General features: G+C 49.1%; 1 protein-coding gene across 1 annotated transcript in view; it reads right to left on the bottom strand.

Moving 5' to 3' along the window:
• The window catches only part of LEMD3 (LEM domain containing 3), a 171425-nt gene that overhangs the window by 126125 nt on the left and 22577 nt on the right, over positions 1-22723 (bottom strand). The window contains exon 2 of the mRNA XM_063927554.1: positions 13071-13099. Within this exon, the coding sequence (XP_063783624.1) occupies positions 13071-13099 (29 nt within the window). The remainder of the gene's footprint in view (positions 1-13070; positions 13100-22723) is intronic.

Here is a 22723-nt window from a genome sequence, read left to right as displayed (position 1 = left end):
TAAACAAAGTGTGTGTACATTCACACAATTCATTTATGTTTCATATACACCTTATACACACAGGCTGAAGGTCATTTAATACAATATTTTTAATAACTTTGTGTATTAAACAAAGTTTGTGTGCATTGAGCCATCAAAAAAATAAGAATTTACTTACCGATAATTCTATTTCTCGTAGTCCGTAGTGGATGCTGGGAACTCCGTAAGGACCATGGGGAATAGCGGCTCCGCAGGAGACTGGGCACAAAAGTAAAGCTTTAGGACTACCTCGTGTGCACTGGCTCCTCCCCCTATGACCCTCCTCCAAGCCTCAGTTAGGATACTGTGCCCGGACGAGCGTACACAATAAGGAAGGATTTATGAATCCCGGGTAAGACTCATACCAGCCACACCAATCACACCGTACAACCTGTGATCTGAACCCAGTTAACAGTATGATAACAGAGGAGCCTCTGGATAGATGGCTCACAACAACAATAACCCGATTTAGTTAACAATAACTATGTACAAGTATTGCAGACAATCCGCACTTGGGATGGGCGCCCAGCATCCACTACGGACTACGAGAAATAGAATTATCGGTAAGTAAATTCTTATTTTCTCTGACGTCCTAGTGGATGCTGGGAACTCCGTAAGGACCATGGGGATTATATCAAAGCTCCCAAACGGGCGGGAGAGTGCGGATGACCCTGCAGCACCGAATGAGAGAACTCCAGGTCCTCCTCAGCCAGGGTATCAAATTTGTAGAATTTTGCAAACGTGTTTGCCCCTGACCAAGTAGCTGCTCGGCAAAGTTGTAAAGCCGAGACCCCTCGGGCAGCCGCCCAAGATGAGCCCACCTTCCTTGTGGAATGGGCTTTTACAGATTTTGGCTGTGGCAGGCCTGCCACAGAATGTGCAAGCTGAATTGTATTACAAATCCAACGAGCAATAGTCTGCTTAGAAGCAGGAGCACCCAACTTGTTGGGTGCATACAGGATAAACAGCGAGTCAGATTTTCTGACTCCAGCCGTCCTGGAAACATATTTTCAGGGCCCTGAATATGTCCAACAACTTGGAGTCCTCCAAGTCACTAGTAGCCGCAGGTACCACAATAGGTTGGTTCAGATGAAACGCTGAAACCACCTTAGGGAGAAAATGAGGACGAGTCCTCAATTCCGCCCTGTCTGAATGGAAGATCAGATAAGGGCTTTTACAGGATAAAGCCGCCAATTCTGACACGCGCCTGGCCGAGGCCAGGGCCAACAGCATGACCACTTTCCATGTGAGATACTTTAACTCCACAGATTCAAGTGGTTCAAACCATTGTGACTTTAGGAACCCCAAAACTACATTGAGATCCCAAGGTGCCACTGGAGGCACCAAAAGGAGGCTGTATATGCAGTACCCCTTTTACAAACGTCTGAACTTCAGGAACTGAAGCTAGTTCTTTCTGGAAAAAAATTGACAGGGCCGAAATTTGAACCTTAATGGACCCCAATTTTAGGCCCATAGACACTCCTGTTTGCAGGAAATGCAGGAATCGACCTAGTTGAAATTCCTCCATCGGGGCCTTACTGGCCTCGCACCACGCAACATATTTTCGCCAGATGCGGTGATAATGCTTTGCGGTTACATCCTTCCTGGCTTTGATCAGGGTAGGGATGACTTCATCCGGAATGCCTTTTTCCTTCAGGATCCGGCGTTCAACCGCCCTGCCGTCAAACGCAGCCGCGGTAAGTCTTGGTATAGACAGGGTCCTTGATGGAGCAGGTCCCTTCTTAGAGGTAGAGGCCACGGGTCCTCCGTGAGCATCTCCTGAAGCTCCGGGTACCAAGTCCTTCTTGGCCAATCCGGAGCCACAAGTACAGTTCTTACTCCCCTCCGTCTTATAATTCTCAGTACTTTTGGTATGAGAGGAAGAGGAGGGAAAACACACACTGACTGGTACACCCACGGTGTCACCAGAGCGTCCACAGCTATTGCCCGAGGGTCCCTTGACCTGGCGCAATACCTGTCCAATTTTTTGTTTAGGCGGTTTACAATCATGTGGAAGACTTCTGCTGAGGAAGTCTGTTTCCCAGTTGTCCACTCCCGGAATGAACACTGCTGACAATGCTATCACATGATTTTCCGCCCAGCGAAAAATCCTTGCAGCTTCTGCCATTGCCCTCCTGCTTCTTGTGCCGCCCTGTCTGTTTACGTGGGCGACTGCCGTGATGTTGTCCGACTGGATCAGCACCGGCTGACCTTGAAGCAGAGGTCTTGCTTGGCTTAGGGCATTGTAAATGGCCCTTAGCTCCAAGATATTTATGTGAAGTGATGTATCCAGGCTTGACCACAAGCCCTGGAAATTTCTTCCCTGCGTGACTGCTCCCCAGCCTCGCAGGCTGGCATCCGTGGTCAACAGGACCCAGTCCTGAATGCCGAATCTGTGCCCTCTAGAAGATGAGCACTCTGCAACCACCACAGGAGAGACACCCTTGTCTTTGGTGACAGGGTTATCCGCTGATGCATCTGAAGATGCAATCCGGACCATTTTTCCAGCAGGTCCCACTGGAAAGTTCTTGCGTGGAATCTGCCGAATGGAATTGCTTCGTAGGAAGCCACCATTTTTCTCAGGACCCTTGTGCACTGATACTTGGCCTGGTTTTAGGAGGTTTCTGACTAGTTCGGATAACTCCCTGGCTTTCTCCTCCTGGAGAAACACCTTTTTCTGGACTGTGTCCAGGATCATCCTTAGGAATAGAAGACGTGTCGTTGGGATCAGCTGCGATTTTGGAATATTAAGAATCCAACCGTGCTGCCGCAACACTACTTGAGATAGTGCTACCCCGACTACCAACTGTTCCCTGGATCTTGCCCTTATCCGGAGATCGTCCAAGTAAGGGATAATTAAAACTCCCTTCCTTCGAAGGAGTATCATCATTTCGGCAAATTACTTTGGTAAAGACCCGGGGTGCCATGGACAAACCAAACGGCAGCGTCTGAAACTGATAGTGACAGTTCTGTACCACAAACCTGAGGTACCCTTGGTGAGAAGGGTAAATTGGGACATGGAGATAAGCATCCTTGATGTCCAGAGACACCATATAATCCCCTTCTTCCCGGTTTGCAATCACCGCTCTGAGTGACTCCATCTTGAATTTGAACCTTTGTATGTAAGTGTTCAAGGATTTCAGATTTAAATTAGGTCTCACCGAGCCGTCCGGCTTCGGTACCACAAACAGCGTGGAATAATACCCCTTTCCCTGTTGTAGGAGGGGTACCTTGATTATCACCTGCTGGGAATACAGCTTGTGAATGGCTTCCCATACCGCCTCCCTGTCGGAGGGAGACGTCGGTAAAGCAGACTTTAGGAAACGGCGAAGGGGAGACGTCTCGAATTCCAATTTGTACCCCTGAGATACCACCTGAAGGATCCAGGGGTCCACCTGTGAGTGAGCCCACTGCACGCTGATATTTTTGAGACGGGCCCCCACCGTGCCTGAGTCCGCTTGTAAAGCCCCAGCGTCATGCTGAGGACTTGGCAGAAAACGGGAGAGGGCTTCTGTTCCTGGGAACTGGCTGTTTGCTGCAGCCTTTTTCCTCTCCCTCTGCCACAGGGCAGAAATGAGGAGCCTTTTGCCCCCTTGCCCTTATGGGGCCCAAAGGACTGCGCCTGATAATAAGGCGTCTTCTTATGTTGAGAGGCTACCTGGGGTAAAAATGTGGATTTCCCAGCCGTTGCCGTGGCCACCAGGTCTGTTAGACCTACCCCAAATAACTCCTCCCTTTTATAAGGCGATACTTCCATATGCCTTTTGGAATCAGCATCACCTGACCACTGTCTTGTCCATAACCCTCTTCTGGCAGAAATGGACAGCACACTTACTCTTGATGCCAGTCGGCAAATATCCCTCTGTGCATCACGCATATATAGAAATGCATCTTTCAAATGCTCTATAGTCAGTAATATACTGTCCCTATCTAGGGTATCAATATTGTCAGTCAGGGAATCCGACCAAGCCACCCCAGCACTGCACATCCAGGCTGAGGCGATTGCTGGTCGCAGTATCACACCCGTGTGAGTGTATATACATTTTACTGCTTTCTGTCAGCAGGTTCCTTAAGGGCGGCCGTATCCGGGGACGGTAGTGCTACCTGTTTAGACAAGCGTGTGAGCGCTTTATTCACCCTAGGGGGTGTTTCCCAACGTGCCCTATCCTCTGGCGGGAAGGGGTATGATGCTAATAACTTTTTAGCAATTAACAGTTTTTATCGGGGAAAAACTACGCATCATCACACACTTCATTTAATTCCTCAGATGCAGGAAAAACTACAGGCAGTTTTTTCTCACCCAACATAATACCCTTTTTAGTGGTAATGGTATTATCAGAAATGTGTAAAAACATTTTCCATAGCCTCAATCATGTAACGTGTGGCCCTACTGCAAGTCACATTGGTCTCTTAATCGTCGACACTGGAGTCCATATCCGTGTCGGCGTCTGTATCTGCCATCTGCGGTAACGGGCGTTTTAGAGCCCCTGATGGCTTTTGAGACACCTGGACAGGCACAGGCTGAGTCGCCGGCTGTCTCATGTCATCAATCTTTTGTAAAGAGCTGACACTGTCACATATTCCTTCCATAAGCTCATCCACTCAGGTGTCGACTCCCTAGGGGGTGACATCTCTGTTACAGGCAATTTCTCCGCCTCCACATCATTTTCCTCCTCATACATGTCGACACAACGTACCGACACACAGCACACACACAGGGAATGCTCTGATAGAGGACAGGACCCCACTAGCCCTTTGGGGAGACAGAGGGAGAGTATGCCAGCACACACCAGAGCGCGATAGATATATATATATATATATATATATATACACACACACACACATACACAGGGATAACCTTATATAAGTGTTTTTCCCCTTATAGCTGCTGTATTGTTATACTGCGCCTAATTAGTGCCCCCCTCTCTTTTTTAACCCCTTTCTGTAGTGTAGTAACTGCAGGGGAGAGCCAGGGAGCTTCCCTCCAACGGAGCTGTGAGAGAAAATGGCGCCAGTGTGCTGAGGAGATAGGCTCCGCCCCCTTCTCGGCGGCCTTTTCTCCCGTTTTTCTGTGGAATCTGGCAGGGGTTAAAATTCATCCATATAGCCCTGGGGGCTATATGTGATGTATTTTCGCCAGCCAAGGTGTTTTTATTGCTGCTCAGGGCGCCCCCCCCTAGCGCCCTGCACCCTCAGTGACCGAAGTGTGAAGTGTGCTGAGGAGCAATGGCGCACAGCTGCAGTGCTGTGCGCTACCTTGGTGAAGACAGGATGTCTTCTGCCGCCGATTTTCCGGACCTCTTCTTGCTTCTGGCTCTGTAAGGGGGCCGGCGGCGCGGCTCTGGGACCGGACTCCGAGGCTGGGCCTGTGTTCGGTCCCTCTGGAGCTAATGGTGTCCAGTAGCCTAAGAAGCCCAATCCACTCTGCACGCAGGTGAGTTCGCTTCTTCTCCCCTTAGTCCCTCGATGCAGTGAGCCTGTTGCCAGCAGGTCTCACTGAAAATAAAAAACCTAAAACTAAACTTTCACTAAGAAGCTCAGGAGAGCCCCTAGTGTGCACCCTTCTCGGTCGGACACAAAAATCTAACTAACTGAGGCTTGGAGGAGGGTCATAGGGGGAGGAGCCAGTGCACACCAGGTAGTCCTAAAGCTTTACTTTTGTGCCCAGTCTCCTGCGGAGCCGCTATTCCCCATGGTCCTTACGGAGTTCCCAGCATCCACTAGGACGTCAGAGAAACAAAGGTTTCACTATCTCACTCTTACTCAAAAAAGTCCGTATTTCGGAATATTTGGATATGGGATACTCAACCTGTATTTTATGCACAAGTTTATTAGTCTATTACATCACATTTGAAAAAGTTTGTCCCAGTTCTTACGACACAGCTTCATTTTATCGTGGTTTGCAAACATTTCTTAATGTACATCTCTCTTAAGGTACCACAAACCATCATCTTAATGCTGTTAGGGTTTAAACATTCCAAATCCTAGATTTTTTTCTTCTTTTTCAGCAAAAATGCTGAAGATAACTGTCAGTTCTGTGTGATTGCTCATCAAGCCCCCTTAAACATTTTTTTTATTTTTTATTTTTAAAAGGGTTTCCTCTTTCCTCCAAGCTGCTCTTCCATGAACACCAAGGTTGTTCAGTCTAATTAAAAATAAGAATTTACTTACCGATAATTCTATTTCTCGGAGTCCGTAGTGGATGCTGGGGTTCCTGAAAGGACCATGGGGAATAGCGGCTCCGCAGGAGACAGGGCACAAAAAAGTAAAGCTTTACTAGGTCAGGTGGTGTGCACTGGCTCCTCCCCCTATGACCCTCCTCCAGACTCCAGTTAGGTACTGTGCCCGGACGAGCATACACAATAAGGGAGGCATTTTGAATCCCGGGTAAGACTCATACCAGCCACACCAATCACACCGTACAACCCGTGATCTAAACCCAGTTAACAGTATGACAACAGAAAGGGCCTCTTAAAGATGGCTCCTTAACAATAACCCGAATTAGTTAACAATAACTATGTACAAGTATTGCAGATAATCCGCACTTGGGATGGGCGCCCAGCATCCACTACGGACTCCGAGAAATAGAATTATCGGTAAGTAAATTCTTATTTTCTCTATCGTCCTAAGTGGATGCTGGGGTTCCTGAAAGGACCATGGGGATTATACCAAAGCTCCCAAACGGGCGGGAGAGTGCGGATGACTCTGCAGCACCGAATGAGAGAACTCCAGGTCCTCCTTTGCCAGGGTATCAAATTTGTAAAATTTTACAAACGTGTTCTCCCCCGACCACGTAGCTGCTCGGCAGAGTTGTAATGCCGAGACCCCTCGGGCAGCCGCCCAAGATGAGCCCACCTTCCTTGTGGAGTGGGCTTTTACAGTTTTAGGCTGTGGCAGGCCTGCCACAGAATGTGCAAGTTGAATTGTGTTACAAATCCAACGAGCAATCGACTGCTTAGAAGCAGGTGCGCCCAACTTGTTGGGTGCATACAATATAAACAGCGAGTCAGATTTTCTGACTCCAGCCGTCCTTGCAATGTATATTTTTAAGGCTCTGACAACGTCCAACAACTTGGAGTCCTCCAAGTCGCTAGTGGCCGCAGGCACCACAATAGGTTGGTTCAGATGAAATGCTGATACCACTTTAGGGAGAAAATGCGGACGAGTCCGCAGTTCTGCCCTATCCGAATGGAAGATTAGATAAGGACTTTTATAAGATAAAGCCGCCAATTCAGATACTCTCCTGGCAGAGGCCAGGGCTAGTAACATAGTCACTTTCAATGTGAGATATTTCAAATCCACCTTTTTCAATGGTTCAAACCAATGGGATTTGAGGAAATCTAAAACTACATTTAGATCCCACGGTGCCACCGGAGGCACCACAGGAGGCTGTATATGCAGTACTCCCTTGACAAAAGTCTGGACCTCAGGGACAGAGGCCAATTCTTTTTGGAAGAATATTGACAGGGCCGAAATTTGAACCTTAATGGATCCCAATTTGAGACCCATAGATAATCCTGATTGCAGGAAATGTAGGAAACGACCCAGTTGGAATTCCTCCGTCGGAACCCTCCGATCCTCGCACCACGCTACATATTTTCGCCAAATGCGGTGATAATGTTTCACGGTGACTTCCTTCCGTGCCTTAATCAAGGTAGGAATGACTTCTTCTGGAATGCCTTTCCCTTTTAGGATCTGGCGTTCAACCGCCATGCCGTCAAACGCAGCCGCGGTAAGTCTTGAAAAAGACAGGGACCCTGCTGTAGCAGGTCCCTTCTCAGAGGTAGAGGCCACGGTTCGTCCGTGAGCATCTCTTGAAGTTCCGGATACCAAGTCCTTCTCGGCCAATCCGGAACCACTAGTATTGTTCTTACTCTTCTTTGCCGTATGATCTTCAATACCTTTGGTATGAGCGGCAGAGGAGGAAACACATACACTGACTGGTACACCCAAGGAGTTACCAGTGCGTCCACAGCTATTGCCTGTGGATCTCTTGACCTGGCGCAATATTTGTCCAGTTTCTTGTTGAGGCGAGACGCCATCATGTCTACAATTGGTCTTTCCCAACGGTCTATTAACATGTTGAAGACTTCTGGATGTAGACCCCACTCTCCCGGATGAAGATCGTGTCTGCTGAGGAAGTCTGCTTCCCAGTTGTCCACGCCCGGGATGAACACTGCTGACAGTGCTATCACGTGATTCTCCGCCCAGCGAAGAATCTTGGCAGCTTCTGCCATTGCACTCCTGCTTCTTGTGCCGCCCTGCCTGTTTACATGGGCGACCGCCGTGATGTTGTCCGACTGAATCAACACCGGCTTTCCTTGCAGGAGAAGTTCCGCCTGGCTTAGAGCATTGTAGATTGCTCTTAGTTCCAGAATGTTTATGTGAAGAGACTTTTCCAGACTCGTCCATACTCCCTGGAAGTTTCTTCCTTGTGTGACTGCTCCCCAGCCTCTCAGGCTGGCGTCCGTGGTCACCAGGATCCAATCCTGAATGCCGAATCTGCGGCCTTCTAATAGGTGAGCCTTCTGCAACCACCACAGAAGTGACACCCTTGTCTTTGGTGACAGGGTTATTCGCAGGTGCATCTGCAGATGCGACCCTGACCATTTGTCCAACAGATCCCTTTGGAATATTCTTGCATGGAATCTGCCGAATGGAATTGCTTCGTAAGAAGCCACCATTTTTCCCAGGACTCTTGTGCATTGATGTACTGACACTTTTCCTGGTTTTAGGAGGTTCCTGACCAGATCGGATAACTCCTTGGCTTTTTCCTCTGGAAGGAAAACCTTTTTCTGAACCGTGTCCAGAATCATTCCTAGGAACAGCAGACGAGTTGTCGGGATTAAATGGGATTTTGGAATATTCAGAATCCACCCGTGTTGTCTTAGCACCTCTTGAGATAGTGCTAAAGCTGTCTCCAGCTGTTCTCTGGACCTTGCCCTTATTAGGAGATCGTCCAAGTATGGGATAACTAATACGCCTTTTCTTCGAAGAAGAATCATCATCTCGGCCATTACCTTGGTAAAGACCCGAGGCGCCGTGGACAATCCGAACGGCAGCGTCTGAAACTGATAGTGACAGTTTTGAACAATGAACCTGAGGTACCCCTGGTGTGCGGGGTAAATCGGAACGTGTAGATACGCATCCTTGATGTCCAAGGATACCATAAAGTCCCCTTCTTCCAGGTTCGCTATCACTGCTCTGAGTGACTCCATCTTGAACTTGAACTTTTTTATGTAGAGGTTCAAGGACTTCAGATTTAGAATAGGCCTTACCGAGCCATCCGGCTTCGGTACCACAAATAGAGTGGAATAATACCCCTTTCCTTGTTGTAATAGGGGTACTTTGACTATCACCTGCTGAGCGTACAGCTTGTGAATGGCTTCCAACACCCTCTCCCTTTCGGAAGAGACGGTTGGTAAGGCAGACTTCAGGAAACGATGAGGAGGATCCGTCTCTAATTCCAACCTGTACCCCTGAGATATTATCTGCAGGATCCAGGGGTCTACCTGCGAGTGAGATCACTGCGCGCTGTAATTTTTGAGACGGCCCCCCACTGTCCCCGAGTCCGCTTGAGAGGCCCCAGCGTCATGCTGAGGTTTTTGCAGGAGCCGGGGAGGGCTTCTGTTCCTGGGAAGGAGCTGCCTGTTGGTGTCTCTTCCCTCTTCCTCTGCCTCGTGGCAGGTACGACAAGCCCTTTGCTCTCTTATTTTTGTAGGAGCGAAAAGGCTGCGGTTGAAAGGTCGGTGCCTTTCTCTGTTGGGGAGTGACTTGAGGTAAAAAAGTGGATTTCCCGGCAGTAGCCGTGGCCACCAAGTCTGATAGACCAACTCCAAATAACTCCTCCCCTTTATACGGCAAAACCTCCATGTGACGTTTTGAATCCGCATCGCCTGTCCACTGTCGTGTCCATAAGGCTCTTCTGGCTGAAATGGACATAGCACTCACCCGAGATGCCAGTGTGCAAATATCCCTCTGTGCATCACGCATATAGATAAATGCATCCTTTATTTGTTCTAACGACAGTAAAACATTGTCCCTATCTAGGGTATCAATATTTTCAATCAGGGATTCTGACCAAACTACTCCAGCACTGCACATCCAGGCAGTTGCTATAGCTGGTCGTAGTATAACACCTGCATGTGTGTATATATTCTTTTGAATAACTTCCATCTTTCTATCTGATGGATCCTTAAGTGCGGCCGTCTCAGGAGAGGGTAACGCCACTTGTTTGGATAAGCGTGTGAGCGCCTTGTCCACCTTAGGGGGTGTTTCCCAGCGCGCCCTAACCTCTGGCGGGAAAGGGTATAATGCCAATAACTTTTTTGAAATTATCAACTTTTTATCAGGAGCAACCCACGCTTCATCACACACGTCATTTAATTCTTCTGATTCAGGAAAAACTGTTTGTAGTTTTTTCACACCATACATAATACCCTGTTTTACGGTATCTGTAGTATCAGCTAAATGTAACGTCTCCTTCATTGCCAAAATCATATAACGTGTGGCCCTACTGGAAAATACGTTTGAATTTCTACCGTCGTCACTGGAATCAGTGCCCGTGTCTGGGTCTGTGTCGACCGACTGAGGCAAAGGGCGTTTTACAGCCCCTGACGGTGTTTGAGGCGCCTGGACAGGCATTAATTGATTGTCCGGCCGCCTCATGTCCTCAACTGACTGTTTAAGGGAAGATAAACCATCACGTAATTCCACAAATAAAGGCATCCATTCTGGTGTCGACCCCCTGGGGGGTGACATCTGCATATTTGGCAATTGCTCCGCCTCCACACCAATATCGTCCTCATACATGTCGACACCACGTACCGACACACACCGCAAACTCACAGGGAATGCTCTAATGAAGACAGGACCCACTAGCCCTTTTGGGGAGACAGAGGGAGAGTCTGCCAGCACACACCACAAAGCGCTATATATACAAGGGATATCCTTATATTAAGTGCTCCCTTATAGCTGCTTTAATATATATATATATATCCATTAATGTGCCCCCCCTCTCTGTTTTACCCTGTTTCTGTAGTGCAGTGCAGGGGAGAGACCTGGGAGCCGTTCTGACCAGCGGAGCTGTGACAGAAAATGGCGCCGTGTGCTGAGATAGGCCCCGCCCCTTTTTCGGCGGGTTCTTCTCCCGCTATTTTTCCAGTCAGGCAGGGGTTAAATATCTCCATATAGCCCCTATGGGCTATATGTGAGGTATTTTTAGCCTTGTATAAGGTTTATATTTGCCTCTCAGAGCGCCCCCCCCCAGCGCTCTGCACCCTCAGTGACTGCCCAGTGAAGTGTGCTGAGAGGAAAATGGCGCACAGCTGCAGTGCTGTGCGCTACCTTATGAAGACTGAGGAGTCTTCAGCCGCCGGTTTCCGGACCTCTTCACGCTTCAGCATCTGCAAGGGGGTCGGCGGCGCGGCTCCGGGACCGGACTCCACGGCTGGGCCTGTGTTCGATCCCTCTGGAGCTAATGGTGTCCAGTAGCCAAGCAGCAAATCCACTCTGCATGCAGGTGAGTTTACTACTTTCCCCCTAAGTCCCACGTTGCAGTGATCCTGTTGCCAGCAGGACTCACTGTAAAGAAAAAAACCTAAACTAAACTTTCTCTAAGCAGCTCTTTAGGAGAGCCACCTAGATTGCACCCTTCTCGTTCGGGCACAAAATCTAACTGGAGTCTGGAGGAGGGTCATAGGGGGAGGAGCCAGTGCACACCACCTGACCTAGTAAAGCTTTACTTTTTTGTGCCCTGTCTCCTGCGGAGCCGCTATTCCCCATGGTCCTTTCAGGAACCCCAGCATCCACTTAGGACGATAGAGAAATTACATTTACCATTTTAAGAGATTTCATGAAGCAGGTTTGGGGTCCTTTACACAAGTATCTGACAACATGATACTCCGAGGTATTGCAATTTGTTAAGGCCCGTACACACTGGTCGATATATCGCGGGACCGTCGGCCAGTGTGTACGGCCGATACGTCTGTGAACTCCGTCGTTCACAGACGTATCGTGTCGGCCGCGCAGCATAGCCGACGGACAATATATCTACCGATATATTGGTGCGTCGCTGTGTGTGTACGGGGCGGTCGGCCGACCGCCCGCACACATGCTGCGGCGGCCGACGATTGACAGCTGAACTGGGCGGGTGTGTGTACACGCCCGCCCAGTTCATGACATCAGTCCCCGACTGATTGGGCAGTGTGTATGCTGAACACACTGCCCGATCCGTCCATACATATATCTGCAGATCAATTGATCTGCAGACATATCTACTAGTGTGTACCCACCTTTAGGCTGCTAGGAAGAATGGTAACAGTCTTCTGATACCCATTTGTTATTCTCTCTAGAAAGATGGACTTCATACAGGTAGTGGCAGCTCATGACGATCAAAATATAAAGGGTACTTAACTACCAGCACCTTGCTCAGAATAACTTCATTATTGATGTGGATGAAAAACACCTTCTTGCCTATCTGGTTGTATGCAAGAAAAAAAAAAAACCTGTATGGTTTATTAATCACAGGCGATTAAGACTATACAGTTGGTAATACAGGTACACCACCGATAATCCGATACCCTCTGTCCTGGCACTGTGCCGGAATGTCAGTTTTGTCAGATTACCAGTGATATTGGCAACAGAGGTGTCGGCTGCATCCTGATCCCCCCCCCCCCCCCCCTTTTCCCTGCAGCCTAATTCTACCCAGCACGCCTCCCACAGACTAACTCCAACCCTGCAGCCCAACTCCCCACCCCACAGCCTGACTCTCTCCACCATCCACCCCCAGCAGCCTAACCAAGCCTACTGCTGCCTATTTAAAACCCACCCGCAACCTATCTACCACCGGCACCTGATGTGTCCGGATTAAAAGAGGTGATGGACCATCGGGTGCCGGAAAATCGATTGTACCTGTATATAGAAGTTAAATAGAAAAAAAAAAAAACCCTCAAACATTTGAAAAAGGGTGCAAATGACTATTGTACGCCTCAAATTTAATCCCTTTAAGTACAAAATATTTTTCCAAAAATACAACAAAAATACACACTTACATCACCAGGAAGATCATTAGGGCTTCTTACTAAAGAAAGAAGAAAACAAAAAGACTAAATTACAATATAACATGAACAAAAGACATTTCAGCTGTGAAAGACATTCAGGGTTAAGGTGCATAAACATTGGGGGTCATTACGCATAACATCACACATAGAAATGCCATATTTTGGTAGTAACAACAACTCGCAGCAGTGGAGGTACCAGTAGATCTGTAACCAGATATTTGCAGTCATAACTTGCAGTAGACAGATAACAGCTGATACATGATTTGTTGGAAAGGCATAACTGCAGACTGAAGGGCCCTACACACTTGCAATCCGCCGCCGAGCTGCCCGACAGCGGATACGGCCGACCCGTTTCTTCACTCCCCCCGTCACCCGGCTCCACAGCAGTACAGGCGAATATGGACGAGACCTGCCCTGGAACTGAGCCCCCTGAGTGACCGTTCCCCATCCTCTCAGACTCGCATCCGTCATAAGGAGGATCCAATCCTGAATCCCGAAACTTCGGCCTTCCAGTAGGTTGGAGGACTGTAGCCACCACAGGAGAGAAATCCTGGCCTGAGGTGACAGCCGAATTATCCGGTGCATCTGAAGATATGATCCGGACCACTTGCTCAGGAGATCCAATTGAAAAGTCCTGGCATGGAACCTTCCATACTGGATCGCCTCGTAAGAGGCAACCATTTTCTCCAACAATCTTACGCAAAGATGGATGGATACCAGAGTAGGCCGAAGAACCATGCGGACCATCTCCTGAAGTGTTCTGCCTTGTGCTCTGGGAGGAACACCTTTTTGGCCACAGTATCCAGCAACATTCCCAGGAACAGGAGCCTCTGAGCGGGTTCCAGGTGGGACTTCTGTAAATGGAGGATCCACCCGTGGTGTGACAGAAGCTGGATAGTGCGGTCTGTATGGAGCAATAAAAGCTCAATGGATCTTGCTTTGATCAGGAGATCATCCAGATAATGGACAACATTGACCCACAGTTTGATGATCATCACCTTCGTGAACACCCTCGGAGCGGTGGACAAGGCGAATGCCTGGAACTGGTAGTGATCGTTCAGCAGGGCAAACCACAGGTAAGCCTGGTGAGGTAGCCAAATCGGGATATGGAGATAGGCATCTTTGATATCCAGGTAGACCATGAACTCCCGTTCTTCCAGGCCCGCAATCACTGCTAGCTAGGATTCCATCTTGAACACCTTTAGGTAAGGGTTCAAGGATTTTAGATTCACAATGGGTCTTACTGAACCGTCCGGTTTCGGTACTATGAACAGGTTGTAGTAACCCTGACCCTGTTGTTGCAGTGGCACTGGAACAATGACTTGGGATTGCACCAATTTCAGGATGGCCTGTAGCAGAGTAACACGCGTATCCTCCAAAGCTGGTAAGTTTGATATGATAAATCGTTTGGGCAGAGCTCTGTCGAACTCCACCTTGTTGCCCTGAGAAATTAGGTCCTTGACCCAGGTATCCTGTCAGGAACTTTCCCAGATGCGGCTGATGTGACGCAGCCGAGCTCCCACCTCAAGATTCCCTCGGGGTGGGTGGGCACAGTCATGCTGAGGACTTAGTGGAAGCAGTACCGGTGCTCTCCTGAGAACTGGAGATCGCTGGTTTTCTTGTCTTACCTCTGGTGCGTCTAGCCGTGTCGGAGGCACCCCTGGCCCTAGATCTAAACTGGTTAGACCGAAAGGACTGGGTAGACAGCCCTTGGTAGGAACACCAAGCGGGGTCCCAGAGTGGAGAACCGTGGATTTCCCCGCAGTAACTTTAGAAATACACATATCCAATTCTACCCTGAAGAGCCATTCCCCCGAAAAGGGAAGAGGCTCGACACTGTGCTTGGATTCTGCATCCGCTATCCATTGACGCAACCACAAAGCCCTGCAAGCCGACACTGTCATAACAGTGGTCCTGGCATTAATATTGCCTCCCTTTGAGAGTCACAGGACACGTGCGGTGTCCTGAATGTGCTTCTGGAGAGTCACTGTAGTGACCAGAGGCATATCCCCAGAGAGGCCCTCCTGAATCTGAGCAGCCCAGGTATGAATGGCATGAGACATCCAGCAACTTGCTATGACCGGTCTTTGAGACACACCCGCTGCTGTGTAGATAGGAAGATAGAGACTACACTGAAGTCTATCTCCAGGGTCCTTTATGGTGAAAGAGCCCGGGGTCGGCAGCACCGCCTTCCTGGATAGGCATGAGACTGAAATGTCCACAGCCGAGGATTCTTCCCAAAATGTCCTGCCTTTGGAAGCAAATGGGAAAGTGTGTAAAAACCGTTTTGACACTAGGTATTTTTTATCTGGATTTTTCCAGGCTAAGTTAAATAGATCATTCTGCAGAATCTGGGAAAGTGACATTGGGCTTGTTCTGTGTGAAGAAAAACGACTGCTGTGACGCAGGGTCCTCTAGAGGGAGCTTTAACACGTCCTGTAGAGCCAAAATGAGGGGTTCAATACCCTGTGTAGAAGGGAAATCCCCAGTAATAGGTTCCAATTCCTCCCCCTCCTACAGGATTTCCTCATCTGAATCTGAGTGTAAGGCAGGCAATCCACGTTTTTGTGGTCCTGAATTAGAGAGGGGGGCTGGTCAGCCCTTGCATCCAGGTCTGCAACAGTCTGTTGCAATTGTTGAGTTTTTTGAGCATTAGCAGTGAGCTGAGATGACATGTCAGACATCATGGTTTTAATGGCACCCAGCCAGGAAGGCTCGACTCGACCCGCCCCCCCAGTCCCCTCACTGAGCTGTGAGGACCGACTACACTGTTCACGTGATAAAGAATCAGATGTAGGAGAGGAGAATTTGGTGTGACACTGAATAAATAAGATTTTACTTACCGATAAATCTATTTCTCGTAGTCCGTAGTGGATGCTGGGGACTCCGTCAGGACCATGGGGATTAGCGGCTCCGCAGGAGACAGGGCACAAAAATAAAGCTTTAGGATCAGGTGGTGTGCACTGGCTCCTCCCCCTATGACCCTCCTCCAAGCCTCAGTTAGGATACTGTGCCCGGACGAGCGTACACAATAAGGAAGGATTTTGAATCCCGGGTAAGACTCATACCAGCCACACCAATCACACCGTACAACTTGTGATCTGAACCCAGTTAACAGTATGACAACGTAGGAGCCTCTGAACAGACGGCTCACAACAAGAACAACCCGATTTTTTTGTAACAATAACTATGTACAAGTATTGCAGACAATCCGCACTTGGGATGGGCGCCCAGCATCCACTACGGACTACGAGAAATAGATTTATCGGTAAGTAAAATCTTATTTTCTCTAACGTCCTAGTGGATGCTGGGGACTCCGTCAGGACCATGGGGATTATACCAAAGCTCCCAAACGGGCGGGAGAGTGCGGATGACTCTGCAGCACCGAATGAGAGAACTCCAGGTCCTCTTTAGCCAGGGTATCAAATTTGTAGAATTTTACAAACGTGTTCTCCCCCGACCACGTAGCTGCTCGGCAGAGTTGTAATGCCGAGACCCCTCGGGCAGCCGCCCAGGATGAGCCCACCTTCCTTGTGGAATGGGCCTTGACAGATTTAGGCTGTGGCAGGCCTGCCACAGAATGTGCAAGTTGAATTGTGCTACAAATCCAACGAGCAATCGTCTGCTTAGAAGCAGGAGCACCCAGCTTGTTGGGTGCATACAGTATAAAACAGCGAGTCAGATTTTCTGACTCCAGCCGTCCTTGAAATATATATTTTCAATGCCCTGACAACGTCCAGCAACTTGGAATCCTCCAAATCGCTAGTAGCCGCAGGCACCACAATAGGCTGGTTCAGGTGAAACGCTGACACCACCTTAGGCAGAAAATGAGGACGCGTCCGCAGTTCTGCCCTGCCCGAATGGAAAATCAGATATGGGCTTTTATACGATAAAGCCGCCAATTCTGACACTCTCCTGGCTGAAGCCAGGGCCAGTAGCATGGTTACTTTCCATGTAAGATATTTCAAATCCGCCGATTTGAGTGGCTCAAACCAATGGGATTTGAGAAAATCCAAAACTACATTAAGGTCCCACGGAGCCACTGGGGGCTGTATATGTAGTACTCCTTTTACAAAAGTCTGGACTTCAGGAACTGAAGCCAATTCTTTCTGGAAGAAAATCGACAGGGCCGAAATTTGAACCTTAATGGACCCCAACTTGAGGCCCATAGACAGTCCTGTTTGCAGGAAATGTAGGAATCGACCCAATTGAAATTCCTCCGTGGGGGCCTTCCTGGCCTCACACCACGCAACATATTTTCTCCAAATGCGGTGATAATGTTGTACAGTCACCTCCTTCCTGGCTTTAACCAGTGTAGGAATGACCTCTTCTGGAATGCCTTTTTCCCTTAGAATTCGGCGTTCAACCGCCACGCCGTCAAACGCAGCCGCGGTAAGTCTTGGAATAGACACGGTCCCTGCTGAATCAGGTCCCGTCTTAGAGGTAGAGGCCACGGATTTTCCGTGAGCATCTCCTGAAGTTCCGGGTACCAAGTTCTTCTTGGCCAATCCGGAGCCACGAGTATCGTTCTTACTCCCCTTTGCCGTATAATTCTCAGTACTTTGGGTATGAGAGGCAGAGGAGGAAACACATACACTGACTGGAACACCCACGGTGTTACCAGAGCGTCCACAGCTATTGCCTGAGGGTCTCTTGACCTGGCGCAATACCTGTCCAGTTTTTTGTTGAGGCGAGACGCCATCATATCCACCTTTTGGTTTTTCCCAACGGTTCACAATCATGTGGAAGACTTCTGGATGAAGTCCCCACTCTCCCGGGTGTAGATCGTGTCTGCTGAGGAAGTCTGCTTCCCAGTTGTCCACTCCCGGAATGAACACTGCTGACAGTGCTATCACATGATCTTCCGCCCAGCGAAGAATCCTTGCAGCTTCTGCCATTGCTCTCCTGCTTCTTGTGCCGCCCTGTCTGTTTACGTGGGCGACTGTCGTGATGTTGTCCGACTGGATCAACACCGGCTGACCCTGAAGCAGGGGTTTTGCCAGGCTTAGAGCATTGTAAATCGCTCTTAGCTCCAGTATATTTATGTGAAGAGACATCTCCAGGCTTGACCATACTCCCTGGAAGTTTCTTCCCTGTGTGACCGCTCCCCAGCCTCTCAGACTGGCATCCGTGGTCACCAGGACCCAGTCCTGTATGCCGAATCTGCGGCCTTCTAACAGATGAGCACTCTGTAACCACCACAGAAGAGACACCCTTGTCCGTGGCGATAAGGTTATCCGCTGATGCATCTGCAGATGCGATCCGGACCATTTGTCCAGCAGATCCCACTGAAAAGTTTGTGCGTGGAATCTGCCGAATGGGATTGCTTCGTAAGAAGCCACCATCTTTCCCAGGACTCTTGTGCATTGATGCACAGACACTTTTCCTGGTTTTAGGAGGTTCCTGACAAGTTCGGATAACTCCTTGGCTTTCTCCTCCGGAAGAAACACCTTTTTCTGAACCGTGTCCAGAATCATTCCCAGGAACAGCAGACGTGTTGTCGGGGTCAACTGAGATTTTGGAAAATTCAGAATCCACCCGTGTTGTTGCAGCACTACTTGGGTTAGTGCTACTCCGTCCTCCAGCTGTTCTCTGGACCTTGCCCTTATCAGGAGATCGTCCAAGTAAGGGATAATTAATACGCCTCTTCTTCGCAGAAGAATCATCATTTCGGCCATTACCTTGGTAAAGACCCGAGGTGCCGTGGACAATCCAAACGGCAGCGTCTGAAACTGATAATGACAGTTTTGCACCACGAACCTGAAGTACCCTTGATGTGAAGGGCAAATTGGGACATGCAGGTAAGCATCTTTTATGTCCAGGGACACCATAAAGTCCCCTTCTTCCAGATTCGCTATCACTGCTCTGAGTGATTCCATCTTGAACTTGAATTTTTGTATGTACAGGTTCAAAGATTTCAGATTTAGAATAGGTCTTACCGAGCCGTCCGGCTTCGGTACCACAAATAGCGTGGAGTAATACCCCTTTTCCTGTTGTAGGAGGGGTACCTTGACTATCACCTGCTGAGAAAACAGCTTGTGAATGGCTTCCAATACCGTCGCCCTGTCTGAGGGAGACGTTGGCAAAGCAGACTTTAGGAACCGGCGAGGGGGAGACTTCTCGAATTCCAACCTGTAACCCTGAGATACTACCTGCAGGATCCAGGGGTCCACCTGTGAGCAAGCCCACTGCGCGCTGAAATTCTTGAGTCGACCCCCCACCGTTCCTGAGTCCGCTTGTAAAGCCCCAGCGTCATGCTGAGGGCTTTGCAGAACCCGCGGAGGGCTTCTGTTCCTGGGAAGGAGCTGCTTGCTGCCCTCTCTTACCCTTTCCTCTGCCTCGGGGCAGATATGACTGTCCTTTTGCCCGCTTCTTATAGGACTGAAAGGACTGCGGCTGAAAAGACGGTGTCTTTTTCTGTTGGGAGGGGGTCTGAGGTAAAAAGGTGGATTTCCCGGCAGTTGCCGTGGCCACCAAATCCGATAGACCGACGCCAAATAATTCCTCCCCTTTATACGGCAATACTTCCATATGCCGTTTGGAATCCGCATCACCTGACCACTGTCGTGTCCATAAACTTCTTCTGGCAGATATGGACATCGCACTTACTCTCGATGCCAGAGTGCAAATATCCCTCTGAGCATCTCGCATATAAAGAAAAGCATCCTTTAATTGCTCTAAAGTCTGTAAAATACGGTCCCTATCCAGGGTATCAATATTTTCAGTCAGGGAATCCGACCAGACCACCCCAGCACTGCACATCCAGGCTGAGGCGATGGCTGGTCGCAGTATAACACCAGTATGTGTGTATATATTTTTTAGGGTAGTTTCCAGCCTCCTATCAGCTGGATCCTTGAGGGCGGCCGTATCAGGAGACGGTAACGCCACTTGTTTTGATAAGCGTGTGAGCGCCTTATCCACCTTAGGGGGCGTTTCCCAGCGCGCCCTAACCTCTGGCGGGAAAGGGTATAATGCCAATAACTTTTTTGAAATTAGCACTTTTCTATCTGGGTTAACCCACGCTTCATCACATACATCATTCAATTCCTCTGATTCAGGAAAAAATAAGAATTTACTTACCGATAATTCTATTTCTCGGAGTCCGTAGTGGATGCTGGGGTTCCTGAAAGGACCATGGGGAATAGCGGCTCCGCAGGAGACAGGGCACAAAAGTAAAGCTTTTACAGGTCAGGTGGTGTGTACTGGCTCCTCCCCCTATGACCCTCCTCCAGACTCCAGTTAGGTACTGTGCCCGGACGAGCGTACACAATAAGGGAGGATTTTGAATCCCGGGTAAGACTCATACCAGCCACACCAATCACACCGTACAACTTGTGATCTAAACCCAGTTAACAGTATGATAACAGAGGAGCCTCTGAAAGATGGCTTCCTAAACAATAACAATAACAGTACAAGTATTGCAGATAATCCGCACTTGGGATGGGCGCCCAGCATCCACTACGGACTCCGAGAAATAGAATTATCGGTAAGTAAATTCTTATTTTCTCTATCGTCCTAAGTGGATGCTGGGGTTCCTGAAAGGACCATGGGGATTATACCAAAGCTCCCAAACGGGCGGGAGAGTGCGGATGACTCTGCAGCACCGAATGAGAGAACTCCAGGTCCTCCTTTGCCAGGGTATCAAATTTGTAAAAATTTACAAACGTGTTCTCCCCTGACCACGTAGCTGCTCGGCAGAGTTGTAATGCCGAGACCCCTCGGGCAGCCGCCCAAGATGAGCCCACCTTCCTTGCGGAATGGGCCTTAACAGATTTAGGCTGTGGCAGGCCTGCCACAGAATGTACAAGTTGAATTTTGTTACAAATCCAACGAGCAATCGACTGCTTAGAAGCAGGTGCACCCAACTTGTTGGGTGCATACAGTATAAACAGCGAGTCAGATTTTCTGACTCCAGCCGTCCTTTAAATGTATATTTTTAAGGCTCTGACAACGTCCAACAACTTGGAGTCCTTCAAGTCGTCTGTAGCCGCAGGCACTACAAGAGGCTGGTTCAGGTGAAACGCTGATACCACCTTAGGGAGAAAATGCGGACGCGTCCGCAGCTCTGCCCTATGTCGAATGGAAAATTAAATAAGGGCTTTTATAAGACAAAGCCGCCAGTTCAGATACTCTCCCGGCCGAAGCCAGGGCCAGTAACATAGTCACTTTCCATGTGAGATATTTCAAATCCACATTCTTTAGTGGTTCAAACCAATTGGATTTGAGGAAATCTAAAACTACATTTAGATCCCACGGTGCCACCTTAGGCACCACAGGAGGCTGTATATGCAGTACTCCTTTGATAAAAATCTGGACCTCAGGGACTGAGGCCAATTCTTTTTGGAAGAATATTGATAGGGCCGAAATTTGAACCTTAATAGATCCCAATTTGAGACCCATAGACAATCCTGATTGCAGGAAATGTAGGAAAACGACCCAGTTGAAATTCCTCCATCGGAGCACTCCGCTGCTCGCACCACGCAACATATTTTCGCCAAATACGGCGATAATGCTTCGCGGTGACTTCCTTCCTTGCCTTTATCAAGGTAGGAATGACTTCTTCTGGAATGCCTTTTCCTTTTAGGATCTGGCATTCAAACGCCATGCCGTCAAACGCAGCCGCGGTAAGTCTTGAAAAAGACAAGGACCCTGCTGAAGCAGGTCCCTTCTCAGAAGTAGAGGCCACGGATCGTCCGTGACCATCTCTTGAAGTTCCGGGTACCAAGTCCTTCTTGGCCAATCCGGAGCCACTAGTCTTACTCCTCTTTGCCGTATAATCCTCAAAACCTTTGGTATGAGAGGCAGAGGAGGAAACACCTATACCGACTGGTACACCCAATGTGTTACCAGCGCGTCCACAGCTATTGCCTGCGGATCTCTTGACCTGGCGCAATACCTGTCCAGTGTCTTGTTGAGGCGAGACGCCATCATGTCCACCATTGGTTTTACCCAACGGTTTAATAGCATGTGGAAAACTTCTGGATGAAGTCCCCACTCTCCCGGGTGAAGGTCGTGTCTGCTGAGGAAGTCTGCTTCCCAGTTGTCCACGCCCGGGATGAATACTGCTGACAGTGCCATCACGTGATTCTCCGCCCAGCGAAGGATCCTGGCAGCTTCTGCCATTGCCCTCCTGCTTCTTGTGCCGCCCTGTCTGTTTACATGGGCGACTGCCGTGATGTTGTCCGACTGGATCAACACCGGTCTTCCTTGAAGCAGAGGTTTCGCCTGGCTTAGAGCATTGTAGATTGCTCTTAGTTCCAGAATGCTTATGTGAAGAGACTTTTTCAGGCTCGACCACACTCCCTGGAAATTTCTTCCCTGTGTGACTGCTCCCCAGCCTCTCAGGCTGGCATCCGTGGTCACCAGGATCCAATCCTGCATGCCGAATCTGCGGCCCTCCAATAGATGAGCCTCCTGCAACCACCACAGAAGGGATACCCTTGTCCTCGGCGACAGGGTTATCCGCAGGTGCATCTGAAGATGCGACCCTGACCATTTGTCCAACAGATCCCTTTGCATGGAATCTGCCGAAAGGGATTGCTTCGTAAGAAGCTACCATTTTTTCCCAGGACTCTTGTGCATTGATGTACAGACACCTTTCCTGGTTTTAGGAGGTTCCTGACCAGGTCAGATAACTCCTTGGC

The sequence above is a fragment of the Pseudophryne corroboree genome, chromosome 6, assembly GCF_028390025.1.
Source record: "Pseudophryne corroboree isolate aPseCor3 chromosome 6, aPseCor3.hap2, whole genome shotgun sequence".
Classification (NCBI taxonomy): Eukaryota; Metazoa; Chordata; class Amphibia; order Anura; family Myobatrachidae; genus Pseudophryne; species Pseudophryne corroboree.
Note: the sequence above shows the minus strand (reverse complement) of the source record. Positions and strands in the feature narration are given on the sequence as shown.